The sequence below is a fragment of the Desmodus rotundus genome, chromosome 7 (genome assembly GCF_022682495.2).
Source record: "Desmodus rotundus isolate HL8 chromosome 7, HLdesRot8A.1, whole genome shotgun sequence".
Classification (NCBI taxonomy): Eukaryota; Metazoa; Chordata; class Mammalia; order Chiroptera; family Phyllostomidae; genus Desmodus; species Desmodus rotundus.
In genome coordinates, this window is record NC_071393.1 from 29,589,765 (window position 1) to 29,609,245 (window position 19,481).

At 48.5% G+C, this 19,481-nt stretch overlaps 1 protein-coding gene across 2 annotated transcripts in view; it reads right to left on the reverse strand.

Moving 5' to 3' along the window:
• CLMP (CXADR like membrane protein) overlaps positions 1-16,504 on the reverse strand; it is a 105,371-nt gene extending 88,867 nt beyond the window's left edge. The window contains exons 1-2 of one of the 2 annotated variants that reach the window (XM_053928020.2): positions 16,286-16,504; positions 15,457-15,766 (exon numbers count right to left, since the gene is read on the reverse strand). In XM_053928020.2, coding sequence (XP_053783995.1) covers positions 15,457-15,484 — 28 coding nt within the window. In that variant the 5' untranslated portion in view covers positions 15,485-15,766; positions 16,286-16,504. Of the gene's footprint in view, positions 1-15,456; positions 15,767-16,048; positions 16,118-16,285 lie in introns of those variants that run through there. The other variant, XM_045192713.3, reaches the window with a different exon arrangement.
• Positions 16,505-19,481: the final 2,977 nt, after the last annotated feature.

Here is a 19,481-nt window from a genome sequence, read left to right on the forward strand (position 1 = left end):
GAGCAGGGAGCCTGGAGAGTAGGGAGCCTGGGGGTGGAGGGAGCCTGGGGGAGCAGGGAGCCTGGGGAGTAGGGAGCCTGGGGGTGCAGGGAGCCTAGAGGAGCAGGGAGCCTGGGGAGTAGGGAGCCTGGGGGTAGGGACCCTGAGGTGCAGGGAGCCTGGGGAATAGGGAGCCTGAGGGTGCAGGGAGCCTGGGGTGTAGGGAACCTAGGGAGCAGGGAGCCTGGGGGAGCAGGGAGCCTGGGGGAGCAGGGAGCTTGTGCTGCAGGGAGCCTGAGGGGGCAGGGAGCCTGGGGGTGCAGGTGGGAGCATCAGCTCACTGCCTGCAGTGAAGCACAAGAAGCAATTAGTCCATCTGCAGAGCAGAAAGGATCTAGAAATTCTGGGTTCCAATCTCCCCTTGTGCAAGGTGAAAACTACAGCCCAGTGAGTGAGCTGCCCAATGTCATTTTTCAGCACTGCCTGGGGCAGGTCCCAAATTTTTCTGTAAACTATGAATGTGTGTTATTTCCAGAATAACTATTTCACAACCGTCTCCACCCCTCCCTCTCCTAAGAGTCCTTCCCCCTCCTCCTTCTACCTCCACGCTCCTGCCCTCTCACCCACCCCAACACAATGCCCTTAAGTGACTGTGTGTGTGTTCATCTCACATTACACATATCCTTGCTCCACTGTTAGCCACAAGAAATCTTACACCTTAATGACTATCCTTTTCCAAAACTCCCATTTCATTTCCTGTCTGTACCAAACATTCTGGCATTTAATTACATTCTGTTTGACATCTTTCACCACTAGCTTTTCCCTCTGTCAGTCTGGTCCCCCAACCAGACTGTGGTGAGCTGGGTCTTGGGTCACATACAGCCCACCCCGCCCCACCATGCTCCCACCCTGACCTCCAGTACCAAGCACACAGGAGATGCCCCGTAACAGAAATCTAGATCTTCCTGTAAAATCCACCTTTGAGATCCCAGGAAAACAACCCGCGCAGAAGAAATAGTTACAAAAGCAACCTAGGTCAGAGACATCTCTCCCTACTACAAGAAAAGTGATGGCCTGATCTCTCTGTGTCAGGGTGGGATTAATGTCACAGGAGAAATCAGCTTTGTCTGAGACAGCTCTAACGGAAGGGACGACATGTTCCCCCCCAGGCCTGCCTGTCACCCCTTCCTGGGGCTGCCCTAGTGCAGAGTTCCTATTGGGCATGTGACTTGGAATAGAGAGGAAACTGACAACTGTGGGTGACCCTACCTGTAGTCTGAGGCTACTAGGAAACCCCAGAAACACAAATGTCTTTTCCTTGTTATTTTAACATCTGACAATCGGGTTTGAGGGGAAACAAAGATTAACAAAGACATCACACCACCATCATTTAAATCACCTGAACAATTGCTTGGACCCTGGTTTCCTGAGAGATAAACCAAGGCTTAGAGAAGCTGCTGAGGCTTGAGAGGAGTTGCTGCCACCCCTGCCCTGTAGCACAGACGGGATCCTTTTATTTGTGGTTCAGTAAAGACAGGAGGGTAAACACTGACATCTTGTTTACAAAGCCCATTAGGTTCCTGTGCTGAGGAGCCAGGCATCAAAGGGAGAAAACGTGTAGGTTTGGAATTCCACTTTTATAGCCTCCCCGTTCCTTCAGTAGATACCTACTGAGAGTCAGTATGTATTTGCCGAGCGTGACTCTACAACACGCTCTGACCTCTGTGCTTTCCTCTCCAGTGTCTGAGTCCCCAGGCCCCAGGAGTGCAGCCGGCTGCTGTCCTTGAGCTCCTCTGGTTAATTTGCTGTGGCCGGCTGACAGCTCCAGCCTCTCCCTGGGAAAGTTGAGAGCCTTTATAAGAATGTCCTTATTTCAAGGGCAGATAGAGAATCTTGACCATTAATCACTTCATGCTCATACGGTGTTTCACCACCATGGGTCAAATATGGGACCTTCCTTAGCCTTTAAATCTGGTTTTGTGTGTCAGCATACATCAACAGAGGCCACACAAAAGCTCTTTCTGGGTCAGATCATTCAGATGCAAGTCCTTCATTTCCCCAACTCCTGTCAAAGGTGCGTGAGGTGCTGTTCCAGAGTTTCTCAGGTGGTTTTTAGACTTGTATTCTATGGGGATCTTGCACAGATCTTGCAGATTCTGGTTCAGGGGGTCTGGGGTGGGTCTGAGATTCTGCATTTCTCACACGCTCCCTGGTGGTACCATTGCTTTGGCCTGAGGACCACTTTTGGCAGTGAGATACTGTGCTACTGGGGCAAGCACTCGAGTGGCTTCCTCAGGACTGTCCTGGTTTTAGTGCTGAAAGTCCGGGGAAAATCACGATGGTTGGTCACGGTACATATTAAATCTCCGGCCCTCCAGGAAGCTCGTTCCATGCCTACTCAGTGAGTTGATGCAGCAATGGAACAACAGAGAACAGAAGCCAGTGCAGAGCCCTGCTGTGTCCGGTGAGGTACACTGCCACTCACAGGGGACTGTGGTCGTGTGTGGGAATGGATGAGCAATGATTTGGAAGCCCAAAGACCCGCCTTCACTTTTCTGGTTCTTCTGCTAACTAGCTGTGGAACACCTGGAACAATTCTTAACCTTTCTGACCCTCTTCTCTAAGACGGAGGCTGACAATATTTGCCTCTCAACACTGTCATGACGATGAAATGAGCTAACATGTGCATGAGCACGAAGCCTGGAAACAATCTTGTCTAAATCCCCCCATCACTCTGTGATTGTCGACTGACTTGTGTTTCCTCCTCTGGCCCAGCCTCAGTGATACCCTGGCAGGGTTAGCGAGCAGGGCAAATCCACGAAGACAGAAGACAAAGAGAAAAGAGAAAAGATGAGGAAGAAGACCTTTAACTCCACATGCCAGCAAAGGGGCCCCTTATTGGCTAAGCACCCATACAGAAACCTTGTCATTCACCCCCAGAGGACCTGCAAAAGAGCAGGAAAGGAGTTGGTCAACATGGTTGGCCTTGTCCACTAATGAGGCCAAGTTCAGAATAGTGCTAGAAGGAGAAGCTACATGCCCCCTGCCCCAAATTATTACATGGAAAATAAATCACTCAAGGGCTGGACTCCTACAGGCTTCCCATGATGAGACCTAAAACCAAGGTGTTGCACACTGTCATACTGCCCACCATGGACCTGCTCACTGCTCAGCTCTAACCATCGCCTTCCAATGATGGCCAGCTGTGCTGTTCTGGGAGCAACTAAGTGTGGCTGGCCTCCCAGGCGGTGAAATTTTGAAGCACACTAGACAGGCCTCTCTGCCCACAACAGCCCCACCATCTTCTGTGCCTAAAATGATCATTTCTTCTTTTGGGTCTTTTTGGTGATAAAGAATCTGCATTAAAGATATACTAGGGAAGTCCTAGCCAGAGCAATCAGGCAAGAGAAAGAAACACGAGTCCTAAGTTGTCACTTTTTGTAGACAACATGATTCTTTACAAAGAAAACCCCAATAACTCTACCAAAAACTATTAGAAACAATAAACAAACTAAGTTGTAGGATACGAAATCGATGCACAAAATTCCATTGCATTCCTATATACTAACAATGAAACTTCAGAAAAGGAAATGAAAAAAATTCCTTTTGCAATTGCAACAAAAAGAATAAAATCCCCCCCCCCCCAAAAAAGGAGTAAAATACCAAGGAATAAACTTAACAAAGGATGTGAAGGACCTACACACTGAAAACTACAAAGCATTATTAAAAGAGATTGAAAAAGACACCAAGAAATGGAAAAATATTCTGTGTTCATGGATTGGAGGAATCAACATAGTTAAAGTGGCCATATTACCCCAAGTAATATATAGATTTAATGTAATCCCCATCAAAATCCCAATGACATTTTTAAAAAAGAAATAGGACAAAAAAATCATCAGATTTGTATGAACCACAAAAGACTCCAAAAAGCCAAAGTAATCTTGAGAAGAAAGAATAAAGTCAGAGATATCACATTCCCTGGCTTCAAATTATACTACAAAGCAACAATAATTAAAACAGCATGGTACTGGAAGAAAAACAGAGGCACCAATCAATGGAACGGAATTGAGAGTCTAGAAATAAACCCACATATACATGGGCAAATGCAGGGTGGTGCAAAAGTAGGTCTACAGGAGTTGGTATGTGAAACACAGAGTTTATTTTTGTATTATTATTACTTACTGTATTATTTTCCATATGAACAGTAAACCTACTTTTGTCAAATCCTGTAATTTTCAATAAAGAAAAAACATACAATGGAGGGAAAACAAAGCCTTTTCAATAAATGATGTTGGGAAAATGGAAAAGCCACATGCAAAAATATGAAACTAGACTGCTTTTTGTCACCATGTACAAACATGAACTCAAAACGGATCAAAGACCCGAGACAATCAATTACACAGAAGAAAACACAGGGACTAAACTTACAAACCTTGGTCTTACTGAGGATTTATGAATTTCACTTCAAAGGCAAGGGAGGTAAAAACGAAAATAAATGAACGAGACTACATCAAACTAAAAAGCTTCCACACAGGAAAAAAAACACAACAAACCTGCCAACAAAACAAAAAGGCAACCAACTGAATGGGAGAAGGTATTTGCAAACACCACCTCAGATAAGAGGTTAATACCCAAAATACAGAAAGGAGTCATACAACTCAACTCAACAACAAAAAAGCTAACAATCCAATTAAAACAGGGAAAGAGGATCTAAATAGACATGTCTCTCAAGAAGACATACAAATGGTTAACAGATATATGAAAAGATGCTCAACTTCACTAGCTATTAGGGAAGTACAAATCAAAACCACAATAAGATGCCACTTCATACCTGTTAGAATGGCTATTACTGACAAGACAAGGAATACCAAGTGTTGGAGAGGCTGTGGAAAGAAAGGAACCTTCATTCAGTGGTAGTGGGGGCGTAAACTGGTACAGCCACTGTGGAAAACAGTATGGAGGTTCCTCAAAATATTAAGAATAGAGTTACCATTTGACCTGTCTTCTGGGTGACTAAGTTTACTAACAAATTTCAGTAACAAATTTACTAACAAATTTTAACTGTTATGAAATTTGAAAACGCTTATTGACAAAGATATATGTGTGTACCCCTATGTTCACTGCAACACTATTCACAGTGACCAAGACATGGAGACAACCGGAAGGTCCTTTGATAAGTGACTGGATAAAGAAGATGTGGAATGCATATACGAGGAAATACTATTCAGCCATAAGAAAAGACAGAATACTGCCATTTGCGACAACATGGATGGATCTTGAGAATATCATGCTAAGTGAAATAAGTGAGACAGAAAAAGCAGATGATTTCACTCATATGTGGGATATAAAACTGAAAGCAACAAATGAGCAAATAAGACCAACAAACAAAAACTCATAGAGCCAGACAACAGTAAGGTGATTACCAGAGGAAAGGGAGGTGGGGGAAAGTAGAAAAGAGTAATCGGGGCCAAATATACGAAGAAAGGAGATTCGACTTTGGGTGGTAAACACACAATTCAGTATATGGATGTACTGTAGACTTGTACACTGAAAATCTGGTCAATTTTATTAACCAATGTCACCCAAGTAGATTTAATGTTTTGAAAAAAAGACATTCTAGGAAGAGGTAACAGGTGCTAGATACTATAGTAAAGAGGTAATCTCTTTATTTTTATAAGCTCACATTTTGCTCTAACCTGCTTGTTCACGTGTTCGTTCAGTCATTCACCTATTTTTCAAGTATCTAACGTGTGCCAGCCACTAGGCCTGGCGTTGCAGACAAAGCGACACGGTCCTCTGCTCACATTCACACAGGAGAGACACACAACCTGACTATAACGTAACGTGACATAAGCTATTCCAAAGGCTACCAAGAGGCTATGGGGTCCAGACAGGTGAGCAGTGCTCTCCGCCTGCGAGTGTCAGGGATGCCTCTGCAGGTGAGAGGACAGCAGCCCACCGTCTTGAAGGATGGATGGGAGCTGATCTGGGAGAAGTGGTGAGAGGTAACTGGGCAAACGGGAAATGCAGGGTCCAGGCATGAAGGTGTTATAAAGCAAGGCATGAGGCCTGAGGGCAGACCAGGGGGGCAGAGCACTGCCACCAGCAACACGTTTCAGGAGGGAGTTCTTTGTCCAGCTTGTGGGGTATGAAGTTGGAGAACTGGGAGAGAGGGATAGAAAGGAAAAGAGGCAGTATATGAAAAATGAGCTTCTCAGAGTTCACACTCCTTCTCTTCTCCCTTGCCTTTGTGTGTTTCTGTCTCTGTGTCTGTCCCTCTCTCTATCTCTGTGTATCTCTATTTCTGTGTTTCTGTCTTTTTCTGTCTGTCTTGCTCTCTCTGTCTCTGTGTGCGTCTCTCTTACCTTTACGTCTCTCACTTAGTGCAGAATCTGAGAGAAGGCCCTACTGAGCCGAGAGAGAGAAAGAGCACCAGGAAGGTCAGCGAAAGTGGCAGGCATGTGAGGGGCTGTCACCTGGATTCCTCAGAGCTTGGGAAGCTGCAGGACTCCAGGGACAGAGAGTGAGAGGCGGTGGAGCAGAGAAGGTGGCTGCAGAGAGGTGGCCCCATTTCCAGCCTCTCCTTCTTTGGGGGTGGAGAGGTGGCAGGGCTGAAGCTTGCTGCGCTTCTCTATTATTGGCTGGAGCAAGGGCAGCATGGAGCTCCACCAGAGGAAGCAGATGGACACCCGGACCACGGAAACCCAGACCCTATGGCCTGGCCCAAGAATTCATTTGGAGTGGGAATTCTAGGTCTGCAGAAATCTGGGACATGCAGCTTGGCCCCTTTTAATAGAGAGGGAAATCATACTCTTGGCTGTTTGGGTCAGTGGAAAAAAACAAACATCTTTCTTCTCACCTTGAGGTTTTCCTTTTCTTCCAAATTTAAAAAGGAAATATAATTCAACACATCTTGGGTACGGGTGTTGGGCTCACTGGGGTCTAATTTTGGTCACGACAAATGACTGCCGGAAAATTGGCAAATGCGGGAACTTACACCTCCTTACTAGGCAGACCCCTTGCAGACCAGGTGAATCTGGTCCCTGAGTGGCCTCCAGCTGGGTATCACCATACGTCTGTTATTTGTCTGTCTCTTCATTCTCATCTTCCCCAGATCAGAGGTGAAGCAGAAGGCAAACTCAGCTCCAGTCTTCTGCTTGGCTATATTCAAGCAGTACAGCCTCAGGACAGAACAGCTTACCTTTTAAGTCTCACTTTCCTGACTTACAAAGTATGGATAATAATACCTGCCTCATGGGTTGCTGTGAGGATACAAGAAATGACTCCTGTGAAAGTCCTTAGCACAGTGCCTTGTACACAGTTGGTGCTTAATAAAGCAGGACTTGACAGCAAAAGCTCAGACAAACCATCCAGGATTGCCCAGCTGAATGGGTGGAGAGAGGGCAGGGCCTCAGAAAAGCAGGTGTGCGCATTACGACCGTGCTTTGGCATGGAAGGGCGCCGCTGGCCTCGGACTACAACACATGAGTTTCTGCTCCAGAGCAGCTGCAGTTGGGGCACAGATGCCACTCTTGGGGTCCTAGAGCAGGGTGACATTCCCTGAAGGACATTTGGGAACTCATGTGCAGGGTGGAGAAGCAGCAGTGGACACTGCCCTGAAGGCTGGCCCTGCTGTATAACACCAGGAGGTCAGCTGAGTGCAAACAGACCCTCTGAATATCCGAATATCCGAAGGCTGAGCCTCTCCCAGCAGGGAAGGTGAAGCAACTGGCCCCAGGTCACACAATGATGAAGAGTATGAAGTTGTTGAGCCAGGGTCTGAGGACCCCGGGGCCAGGCACTTACAGAGGTTGCTGCGTGGCTGGTCCACATGGAAGCCTCATATGCCCTCAGCTCTCCCCTCAAAGAGTGATTGGAAATAATTGGAACTGTCACTGGAAGTAATGAGAAGTGACAGAGGCTGGGTTAGAAGACTTATTGCTCCCAGTCTGAATGATAGCGACAAACCCAAGCCTAAATTTAAGCAATGAAGTCTCTGGGATTTGATCCTCTCCCTCCCTCACACCCGCCCAACAAAAGAAGAAGTAGGACTATCAGGGGCTGAGTCTCTATTCAATATTATGGATGTCTTCTAGAACTGAAAATTCCTTCTCGGCTTGATCCTATTTGCTTTCCGTGTGCACACGTACCATTAAAACCTTGCATGAATAGACCACCATGCTTAGTAATTAAGAGATACAAATTCATTGATATATCTCTTTCTCTCTCTCTTTCTAAAAACATCTCACGAGGGATGAGAAAATTGAAGGAGCTATTTCTCTGGCAGGCTGTAATGAAGGATGAGACCATAACTTTCAATAGGCAAGGCCATCGGGAGGTTCAATCCCTCCAGGAAGCACCTGGCTAAATGCCCAGGACACACACCACTTAGCTATCGGTTCTGATGACAATGGGGGCGATCCATCAACACCCCTCATGAATGTGCAAGTGCTGTGAGGAGTGGAGGAGTACCAGACACAGTCCTGGGGACCTCCTGGGGGAGAAGTGCCCCATCCGCATGGGACAGCACATGCTGAAGGGGCTGCCTCTGTGGGGCCCTGAGAAACCTGGGTACTTTCCCCATCATGGCATTTCCATGTACCCATAATTCCTTCTTTAAAAATACATCCCGTCCACTGGGTGTTCTCAGATGGTACAACAGAAACTGCTTTTTATATGACTAGAGTCTCAGAGCCTAGCCCAGGGCCTGAACTACAGACAGTAGCTCCCTTCCATCACGGTTTTGTGAGTGAGAGTGCGTGAACAAGGTAGAAAATGGTATAGCGTATACATGAGTGCTCAAGCAGATCCTCGAAGGGCGCCCTGCCCCTGCCCTCTGCAAACAGAATGAGCTCAGAGAACCTGCCCTGCAAACACAGGTGGGCAGTGACTTCAGCTTACTTTCTCACCCTCTATGGCTGCTGTTGCTACACCTCCCTCTCTTTCCTCTTCCTCCTATTCCCCCCATTTCTCTCCTCTGTCACCATGAGTGCCTGAACTCTCTGGATCCCTTTTATTGCCTGGCTTCAGGAAAACCTCCCATATTCCACACCTGCTGGACGAGGAACCATCTGAAGACGCTTGGCCATTCTCCCTTCTCAGTGTGAGACCACAGGAAATGGCTTTCTTCCTGACTTCCACGCAACCAAAGTGTCTTTAGTCTTATCACCCCCAGACTTTGGCTCAGGCCACACGCCCAGTGACCCGACTGTCACTGACCAAATCAAGGTGGTTTGATTTCAGCCTTCTTCCCCATTGTGGTCCCTATGGTGTCAAAGGAAATAAACTTATTTTCCAGAATTCAGACAGTTAAGAAGCTCAGATAACCAAAATTTTTCTTTTTTGCTGCAGTCTGCATTTGGGGGTGGGGGATTATGGAGGAGAAGTCAAAACCACTGAAAACAGGGATTTAACTAGAAAAAGCAATAGGTGGAGCAGTCCTGCCCAATCATACATGTCCCCACCCACAGGACTATGTGTCACAAGGGGAGCTCATGCATCCGACCCCAGTGTAGGGCGAGGTCTCCACAGCAATAACTGTGGCAACCACAAGAGCCTCCTGATTAATTAGTAGTTCATGTATGATATATGCAGTCTTTCTGGGATATGAACAGGAGTCATTAACCCAAACACACCATTTCTTAACCATCTGAATGAAGTGGAAGGGGAGGAGGGGTGGGACAAGTGTTCCGTTTCTCCCTGTGGGACTGATTCCATGAAACCCTGTAAACCGTGCGTCTGCTTCAGCCTGCCCCTCTCTTCTTGGTAGCACAGAAGCCTCCATTTCAGAAGAACTGTGTGCCTCCTGGTGAATGGGAAGCAAATGGTTTTGGAACCCAAAATGCTGGGTTAGTGCCCTGGCTCAGCTGTTTGTTAACAGGGTAGTCTTCAGAAACTCACTTCATTTCTCTAAGCCTCAGTTTATTTCTCTGTAAAATGGCATGATAATGATATCTGCTCTCCAAGAGTGATTTTAGGATGAAATAAGGTATGTTAACATACTTTGCAAACTGCTAAACCTTGTACAAATGTTAACAATGAATTCTACCATCATAATAATCCATATGGTCCTCTCTCACTGCTACAAGTGAACTAATAATACATAATTCATATTTCAAAACCCAACCACAAGTTCAAATCTACGCAAGGAACCCATTAAGCTGCATACTTGGTAGGTACACATTATGATATATAAATTATGCCTTAATTTTAAAAGTTAAAACAAAAAGGTGCTTACTGCTTACAAGTTGTTTCGCACAACAGACCCTCTGTGCAGAAGTCTACCCTGGGTGTCCATGCTTGGGGATGTTTGGGAGGTAACTCTCCTTAGGATGAGATCCTTCTGGTATTTCAGCTACTTAACTCCCTGGGCAGGGGCCTCTGGCCACGTACCCTGACCCTGAATGAGGTTCCCTGGCTGACAGTGCCATAGTGCCGCTCCAGGATGGAGTCACTAGGGCTCTCTCACATTGGGTAGTCAGCCCTCTGGATTTAGAGTTATAGGTAACCAACTGCCATGTGTGGACATGTGCCTGAAAATACCAGATAAGTATGGTGACATCCATGTGTTCCTGATCACAACCACGCCTAGATTTAAATTCTCAGAATTAAAAAAAAAAAAAATCAGAGACTGTTAGTGTGGTATAGGAAATATAACAATAACCTTAGCTAATAATCTCATTTCACAGAGAAAGAAACTGAGGCTCAGGGAGATATGACTTGCCCAGAATAACCCAAAATTATGAAGGGGCTACAGCCATTGAGTTTTCACTGTTTCTTCTAGGCACTCACTCACTCACGTGGCTGGGATTTTGGGTACGCCCTCTTTGTCCTAAATACACAAGACATTCTGAACGCACTGCACAAGTTTCCAGGATTTCAGTTACGATAGCCAAATTGAAATGTTACGACATCTGCCCTATTTTGCAGGCAATTTCTCAACATAAAAGCCAATGCCAATTATTCAGCATTTAGCTCATTTAACCGAAGCTTCTGAAGAGCAACTGTGATCCTGGAGCTTAACTGTGTGGGCTGGAAAGGAGGGAGAAGCGTTTTCTATTTCAAGAATGTGTAATTGGACAGATCCTGGAACTGGGGTTCTCGTCTCGGCCCTCCTACTAAGCTAGCTGTGTAACTTCAGCCAAATCTCTCTGAATCATCAATTTAGACTGTCTCTTAGCCTTCCCCCATTTTTGACCCTCTTTGACTTTACCTTTTAAAAATGTCGTTATTAGGGACATTCTTGAAATACACGCATATGTACACTGCCCAGCTGAGCACAAGACAAAAACAGGATGAGACACAGCACATGCCTACCAGGAATCTGTCGTTCTTATGACCATCATCACTAACGTGGGAAGATGAGGCAAGGACACAGCCTCCTCCTGACACCTGTGGCTACACTGCAGACCGGCGGGCTGTGCATTCAAGCCTTCCTTAAACGCATTTTCTGGGAAACAAAGCTCCTTCCCCCCCGCCAGGCACAAGTTTCCATGAAAAAGTCTATTGTAAATCTGGCACTAACATACCCGCTATAACAAAGTAAGTTTGTATAACAGTATGCTGTCTGGTCCCTGTCCATGTGACATTCTATGTATAATTTTTTAAAAAAGCACTGATCCTATATTTGGATGAATGGACAAGGAAGCACAGGAAAAAGCTGCGTGAAAGCTGGGCTCCTCAGAATTGTGCCATCCCACTGAGAGCACTCATTCTCCAGATCTTTCCCCTCTTGACTTTCAATGTCCCAAATGCTTCAAATATCCAATTTTCTTAACAAAGAGTTCACCAGCCTTTAGCTTACAGAAGGTACTGCAAGGGGAGCCCAGGTGGATGGGACACTCCCTGCGCCTGTCCCCACGGAGCTTACACTCTGAGGGGTATCAGATAAGCATTCCGATTGTTATCCTACACACTCGGCACAATAGAGAGGCTACTGGGATTCAAAGGATGGAAAGAAAATATACACTGTTGGTGAAATCATGGCTGGGTGTATGGGGGAGGTGGTGTCTGAGGTGAGACGTGGGAGGTAAACAAGGTTTTGATGTGCAGGGGTGGAGACTAAGGGCATTTTGGTGGAGGGTGATCATAAACAGAAGCATAGAACCGAAAGAAGCAGGGGTCCTGTTTAGGGCACAAGAAGAAGTCCTGGTTCTCTGGACAGTTTTCTGGGGTTAGGGAGGAGAGGAGAGGAATGATGTTCTACAAAATCTTTGATATAAGAATGACGTGTTTGTAGCCAGTATTACAAGCGGTGGAGACTGACAGGTTTATGGAAGAGGGGAGTAAGATCATAGAGTTGTGCAAGTTCTGAACTCGAGATCCCTGCACCTTCATTCTCCAGACAAGGGAGTCAGGCTCCCGATTCTCTGCACTGCAGCAGCTGCGTTACAGGGTGACCCTGGTAGCAGTGTGCGGCGGGGAGAAGACAGAGTTCAGGCAGGACAGCGGTGTCGCAGCTGTTACAGAGTCCAGGAGAGAAGTTCAGGTGGAATAATGAAGAGCTGAGCTTCAGGGGGAGAGTGAGGGGTGGTAGTCAGGGGAGGGGCTGGGGTTTGGGGAGCCCACGAAGTCCCCCTTCCCTCTCCTCCATAGGGCTGAGGGTAGTAATTTTTCATTCACATCAGAGAGGCAGGTGTTTGATTTGAGTCACTGTCAGGTCTGGAAAACAAGGAGTCAACAGGTCCACCCTTCTTCTGATTATGAATTCTTAGCCCTCCCGGATCCCTTTCAATACTGCACAATCTCTAGAAAAAAGAGGCCAAAAACCATGCCAGCGATGACCAGAAGCAGCCCTGGAACTAACTGTTCCTTCAATGGACCAGTATATGATTTTAGGATTCTGAAGCTTTTCTTCCTGGCTTTGCTAAAGAATGCCCAGGCATATCATGGCCCAAAGCCACTTCACAAATAAGGACCTTCCAGCCCACAGGGGCGCTCCCCCGAAGGCTCCGACCCTCACAGGGATGTCAGTGCAGAAGCACTCCTTTGGGGTAGTTCCCTGCAGACGCCTATCTCTGGTTCCCCAACCTCCCCTCGGGTCTCCTGCCTTGTCCCTCGTCCTGCCCTTCAGCTCATCCTCTCTGTGACTTCTTACTTGAACTGGCTCATCAACTTCGAGCTGGGATGTCATGAGTCTGAGTATGTTTGAGAAAGGCACAGCTGTGGCAAAGCTTAACAGTAGGTGTGAACACAGAGCTTCTGGTTGTGCAGAATTCTAAGTCAGCAGCCCACCTTTCCTCTCCTACACGGCCTTTTGCTTGTAACAATTCATAAAGACAGAACCAAGAAAGAAATCATGAGGGGTGGCTTCTATCAACCCAACAGATCATTTTCTCACCAGCGCAATGATTACACATAGTAGCAACCCAATAAGGACAGGCAGTGAATCAGTGACATCTTTCGGTCCATGCCTTGGTGAGTTCCTCTTTCTCATGAACTAAGAGGAGAACCATCATCAAGTCCAGTTGATTTCAACTAACCTGGTGGGACAAAGTCACCTTTCACTTTCCACTATAAACTATGCCCAAGGTGCTTGGTGTCCCCTCTAGAGGACAGGGGCACAGGACATCTCAGGCTCCATGCGGGGAACCAAACTGGATCTCACAACAGAGGACACCTTTAGGAGTCCTTCTGTAGTGACGGGAGGTGGTAGAGTGTGGTGGTTTGGGGAGCAACCTCTGGAGGCAGACAACCTGCATTCAGATCCCGTCTCTGCTAAGGATGAGCTGATGGTCTTGAGCAAGTTACCTGACCTCTTTCTACCTTGCTTTCTTCATCTGCAAAATGGGAATAATAAAGTGGGCAGCCAATAGGGTTGGCACACAGAAAGGTGAAACAACAAGATATACAGTGCTCAGCATAATAAGCACTTAGGAAATTCCAGATGTTTTTAACAAGGTAGCTCTGATATTTGAGTCTACTGAACATCTGGTGACTGGTAGCTTAGGGGCAGAGATCAGTAAAGGTGACAAAGGTGCTCTCTAGACATGCCAGCTGTGCACAGGAGCAGTATTGCAGTTCTTGGCAGTATCTAAAAGGGCTCAGAAAACAGTGGCCCCTCACCTGCCTCCTTGAGCAATAGTTCTGGCTAGTCCACCCCTGTAGCCCACTTATCTGGGCGATTACCGGCATGAAGCTGACCTAGACAGGCATGCATATGGCCTGGTTGGTTTGTAAGGTTTCAAAAAAAAAAAAGAAAGAGAGAGAGACAGGGAGCTCTCCAGACAGCTACTTCAGGGTGACTTCTTAGTGCCTTTTCCCCTTTCTGTGTGTGTGGGGGGAGGCGGGAGGTGTTGCCCCCTGGCGTTTCAGGCTGTTTAGCTTGTCAGACCTTGCAGGGACTTAGGAACCGTCCAGCAGTCTTGTTTGGGAGCTAAGGAAACTGAAGCCCTGGGTAGTGAAGAAATTGTCCAAGATCACCCAGCTAGTCAGTTCAAAACCAAGACAAGTTCCCTGGCGGCCTGGGGTCCAGGGTAGGGCTCACTCTCCCACAACAGGTTGGCTCTTTGGTTTTCTGAACTCCACTGACTTTTGGTCCTGTCTCCAGGTGAAACGCGAGTTTGCTTGTGCAGATTTTGGCTTTTCTTCAGTTTTCCTGCCTGCCATCCCTGCCCCTGTTCCCTGCCCCGGGGCATCCGGGTATTCACACCTCCCTCTTGTCAGCCCCTGGTGCACCACTCCTTGATGTGTTCTGTCCTGCCGGCTACTGCAAACCTGCCTGCTCCGGCCCAGGGGAATCTGTGCCTTAGGGCCTCTTAGGCTTCTAGAGACCCACCTGGGTGACACCCAGAAGGGACACACAGGAGGGGCGAGTTCTCTTTGCCCCGGAATCTGTTTCTCTCCGCTCTTTTCTTCCACCCCATTTTTTCTGTCTTCTTCCCACTCTCTTTGCTCATTCTCCCTCAGTCTTGCTCTTCTGCTTCATATTCCCCTTCTCCTCGTCTCTCTCTCCCTTCCAATCCTTGTCCCTTCCTTCTTCTTCCTTCCCTGGGTCATTTTCGAGTTTGCGTCTTCCTGGTTCTCCCGGTGCTCTGCCCCCTCTCCTCTCCCCATCTCTTCCCCATTCCCTTCCGCTGACCCTTCAGCACATCTGTTTCCAATCTGGGCCCTGGAAGCGCCTGTTTGAAACAAAAACCTATCCCCGCCCCCCAACCCCGCAGGAACCTGGCACAAAAATTCCTGAAGAAGCCTTTCCTTCCCCAATCCTCTAGTTTCCCCACATACTCCTAAAAGTGAACATCAGTCCCCCAAAAGACCCTCACCAAACGGTTCACAGCCCAACTGGCCCAGGAACCACCTCCAGCGCCGAGTGAGCTCCAGGGCCAGATGTTGTCCTCCGCAGCCGGGAGGCCGGGACTCGGGGGCCGGCTCACTCCAGGGGCTGCGGCACGACTGTCCGGAGCCAGCGTTCGTCCCCGGACGCAGGCGTGTGTTTGCCCTGGTCCCCCGGTCCCCCGCCCGTCCTGAGGCACTCACCTAGCCAGAGGAGGAGGAGAACGGTCATCCCGACGCCCGGCGCGGGTACCTCAGCGTTCAGCCGCTGCTTGGCGCCGGGGCGGCGGGGCGCAGCCGACGGACCTCGGGCGAGCTGGGCGCGGCGCCTCCGGAGGCTTGCGGGGTGACTGCGGCCATGTGCCGCCGCGGGAGCGGCCCCGCGCCACGCGCTCCCGCTCGCAGACGGGCTTTCTGCGCGCGCCCCACCAGCTGGCGCCCAGACGGGAGCGGGAACCAGGGTTGGGGAGGGAAAAGCGCGGCGGAAAGACTACGGCTCGGGGAACACTTTTCCCTGTTTGGAAAGAAAAAGGAGTGCAGGAAGAAGGGGGGAAAAAAATAGAGTGAGCTGGAACCACATGGTTGCCTCCTCCCTGCAGCCCCTCCCTCGTGGCTCGCCCCCGCCCTCCCAGCTCTGGGGTGCACTTTGGGGCCGGAGGGGACTGGGGCGAGCGGAGGCGGCGTGGCTGCGCCGGCGCGCGGTGTTGGGTTGAGTCTGTGTAGGACAAAGTCGGGGGCACCGCAGCGAGGACCCGAGGGATGAGGGCTTGTCCGTGTGCCCTGTCTCTGCTCTCACTTTGACCTCTCCACGTCTCTGTTGCATCCTTTTCTCTCTCACATGCACTCTGCTTCCATTTCTCTCCCTCTCTCTCTCTCTCTCCTCTCTCTCCCTCCCTCTCTCTCCCGCGCTCGCTCGCTCTCTCTCCCTCGCTCTCTCTCCCTCTCTCTCTCTCTCTCTCTCTCTCTCTCTCTCTCTCTCTCACTCACTCTCTCTTTCTCTCCTGTATTTACATTCTTGCCTCTCCCTTCTCACCTCCTGCCTCCCGTTTTTCCTTTCTCCGTTCCTCCTCTCCCTGGCCTCCGGGTCTGGTTTCTCCTTCCCGAAACTGCAGGCCATACAGACCACTGCGCGTGGAAGTGGCAACTGAGACAGCGAGGCAGCAGCGTGGTTGCCGCCCTCCTGACTCACTGCCTGTGCGGACACTGCAGCCACCTTCTCCTGGACCTCGCTCGGGCTTTCGCCCTGGCTCTTCTCTGGTCTGTGGCCAGTTTACTGTGGCCCACCCCAGATGCGGGCAGAGCCGATCTGGCCACCACCGTGGGGGGGGGGCGGGGTGCGGGCCAGAGCACAGTGGACGGGGGCTGTCTGTTACAGGAAGCACTGGAGCAAGCCGAATTGCAAGGGGCCCTGGCCAAAACGTGCACCACCCCTCTCAGAGAGAAACGAAGGCAGAGGGCATGGCCTTCCCTCCGGGGCTGAGAGGCGGTGCTCCTGGCTCCAGGGACCGGGCCCAGGACGGGAAGAGGGCACGGGGCTGCTCTGGGGGGTCTATCCTTGAGGGCCCTGCAGCAGCTAGCCTGCGGGAGGGGGCTAGGAGAGGATGGGGCAGTGACCGAAGCGTTCAGGGCTCAACTACCCACAGCTCCAGCTCGCGCCTTGCACCCGTGTCCTGGGGCTCCGGACCACACGCTCTCTCTAGCCTTGGCCTCCGGGCGCCCCTGGAGCAGTGGCTTCTCCTTCGTCTGCACTGAGGCCTGAGGAACCGCTCGTTCACCTTCCTCCTCACCCGTGCCTGTGCTGGGAGCGGGGCTCTGAGAAGTGGGGTTGTTGGACCAGATGAATCGCCAGGCCCAGCAGGCTGTTGGATCACGTACCTGCCCCGTTTTTTTCCAGTCCTCTCTCCAGGGTCTTAGATCCCAGGACCTGCAGAGTCCTCCCTAATTAGCTAGTCCTGGTTGGAATGAAAACAGCCATTTCACAGCCGAAGAAAGCGGAGGCCTGGAGAGGCTAAGGGGCTCCTACGAAATCACTGAAAAGGGCCGGCGAAAGCAGGGCGGCTGGGGTCAGGCAGGGTTGCTCCTTCCTCGCCACCACCGTGTGCTAGCGTCTGCTCTGCGCCAGATGCTTTGTATGTGTGACGGACACAAAGCGCACAGAACTCGGTTATCGACATTTTTTAAGCATTTGGAACTAGGCAACGAACAACGAACCAGGAATTATATTAATTATTTAATATTTATCTTTTTATTTAATTCCTATGACAATGCGAAGGGGTGGGCATTTTTAAATTCACTTTAAGGAGGAGGAAACTGTAACCTAGAGCAGTTAAATATTTTGCCCCAGATCCTATAATATAACCCCCCTCTATTACAATATTAATATTCTAAAACATTATTTTATATTATAAAATATTTAAAAGTTCTCTTTAGCTCTTCCCATTTTATACTTCTTGTCTAATAGAAATAAATAGTCATAAATATAATTTGTATATGAATGTGTTAAAATGTTAATTCTTCCTAAAGGCTGAGGAAGGTGGGAAGGCAGCTTTTTGTGATTTCTGCTTTAAAATTTTATTTAATATTCTAATATACTCTCAGACTTACAGGTTTACAGAAAAGTTACAAAAAGTGTACTCTAATATACTTTCAGATTTACAGAAAAGTTACAGAAAAGTACAGAAAATTCTTAGATACTCTTCACCAAAGTCCTCCTTTCATTTCTCTCTAAAGGAAATGTTTTTGCGCAAGTTTTAAGCCCAGTCTTTAGTCCCCCACTGCGGGTGGCCTTTCTCATGACTCTTGTCATAGCACGTCTTGCTCGAGGGCGGGGTGCTCACAACAGAAGTGTGTGGGTGTGGGCAGAGGTGTATTTAAATCCACATTGCTCAAGCTAAAGGTAACAAGATGCGGGCAGCTCCAAGTCATCAGTCACCAGCACAAGAAGTGGTTTCCCTAGGCTGAGGTTGGGTCATAAACTTAGTTTTCCCAGGTGCAAAGTCCTATAGCCCATAGATATTTGGCATATACTCCTTGGGGAGAGTCCTTGGCCCCTAGAGATGACCGTCCCTAGACTCAAAGCCTCTTTTCTGTTGTGCATTTGTGGGTCAGAAGAGTGGGGAGCCCTGGGGACGGCCCTGTGACTCAGCAGCCCACTGCCTACCTACACTGTGTCCCACAGTGACTGGGCTGGGTGCCATGGGGACCCAAGAGGCATGTGGCGGTCCTTACCGTAAATGGGCATCTCAGTCCAGTGGGAGAGAAAACAGCAACATGTGAAAACTTTCAACAAAAATACTCGAAAGTTATGTGGTTAAGCGGCAGAATAATTTATCCTGACAATAACAAACATGGATATTCCAAGAAAGGACGGAGCCCTGCAGGCTGGGGTGGCTGTGAAGAGCCCCTGGAGGAAACTTTCTGAGCCAGGGCCCTTAAGGAATGACTTTCATTCAATAAGAGGACCCGAGGAGGACTACTGTGGGGCACCCCTGGACACATGCACAGAGTTGGGCGTATTGAGGTGGCACTGAATGAAATACAGAAAATGAAAAATTCGTGTTGGAGCAAGATGCCCAGGAACAGTTAGCTTAAAGTGAACTTGTGAAGAGTCCTGATTGTGAGGCAATAGATTCTGGAACTTTCCCAAACTCACTGAAAAGAAATCCAGCAAAATGAACCTTGATGAGGACCATATTTTCAGAAATGTAAATTGGCAGTTCTTGCCCAGAGGTGACCCCAGGAGTTAGCCAAGGATGGAGAGCTTTAGTACCCCTTTTATATCATCAAGCTCCTACCCCCATGCTTTAATATGGACAGTGGACATGTTCCTAGCATTTTGTAAGGAGGTATGGATGTGCAGCTTCAAGACAAGTTCCTACTTTTCCACTTTCTATAGAGAGCCAGGGACTGCCACCCTAAACCTCTTCTCTAGAGGACTTCGAGAGCCACCTCAGGGTGTGCATAAAAGATTGGGAGAAAAATATGAAGCAGAGGAACTGGCTTGAACCTGTTGCATTACATGGGGAGATGAGATGAGGGCAGTGGTACTTGGAAGAAAGATTCGACAGGTTAAATGCCTGGTGGTCATTGTGGGAGAGGAAGTAGAAGACAAAAGAGGCAGCAAAGGTAACTCTAAATGACCTACTATATTTAATATGTGCTAAGGTTAATAGCAGCTATTTATTGACCTCCTAATATAGTGCAGGGATTATAAATGTTGTCAGTGAGCC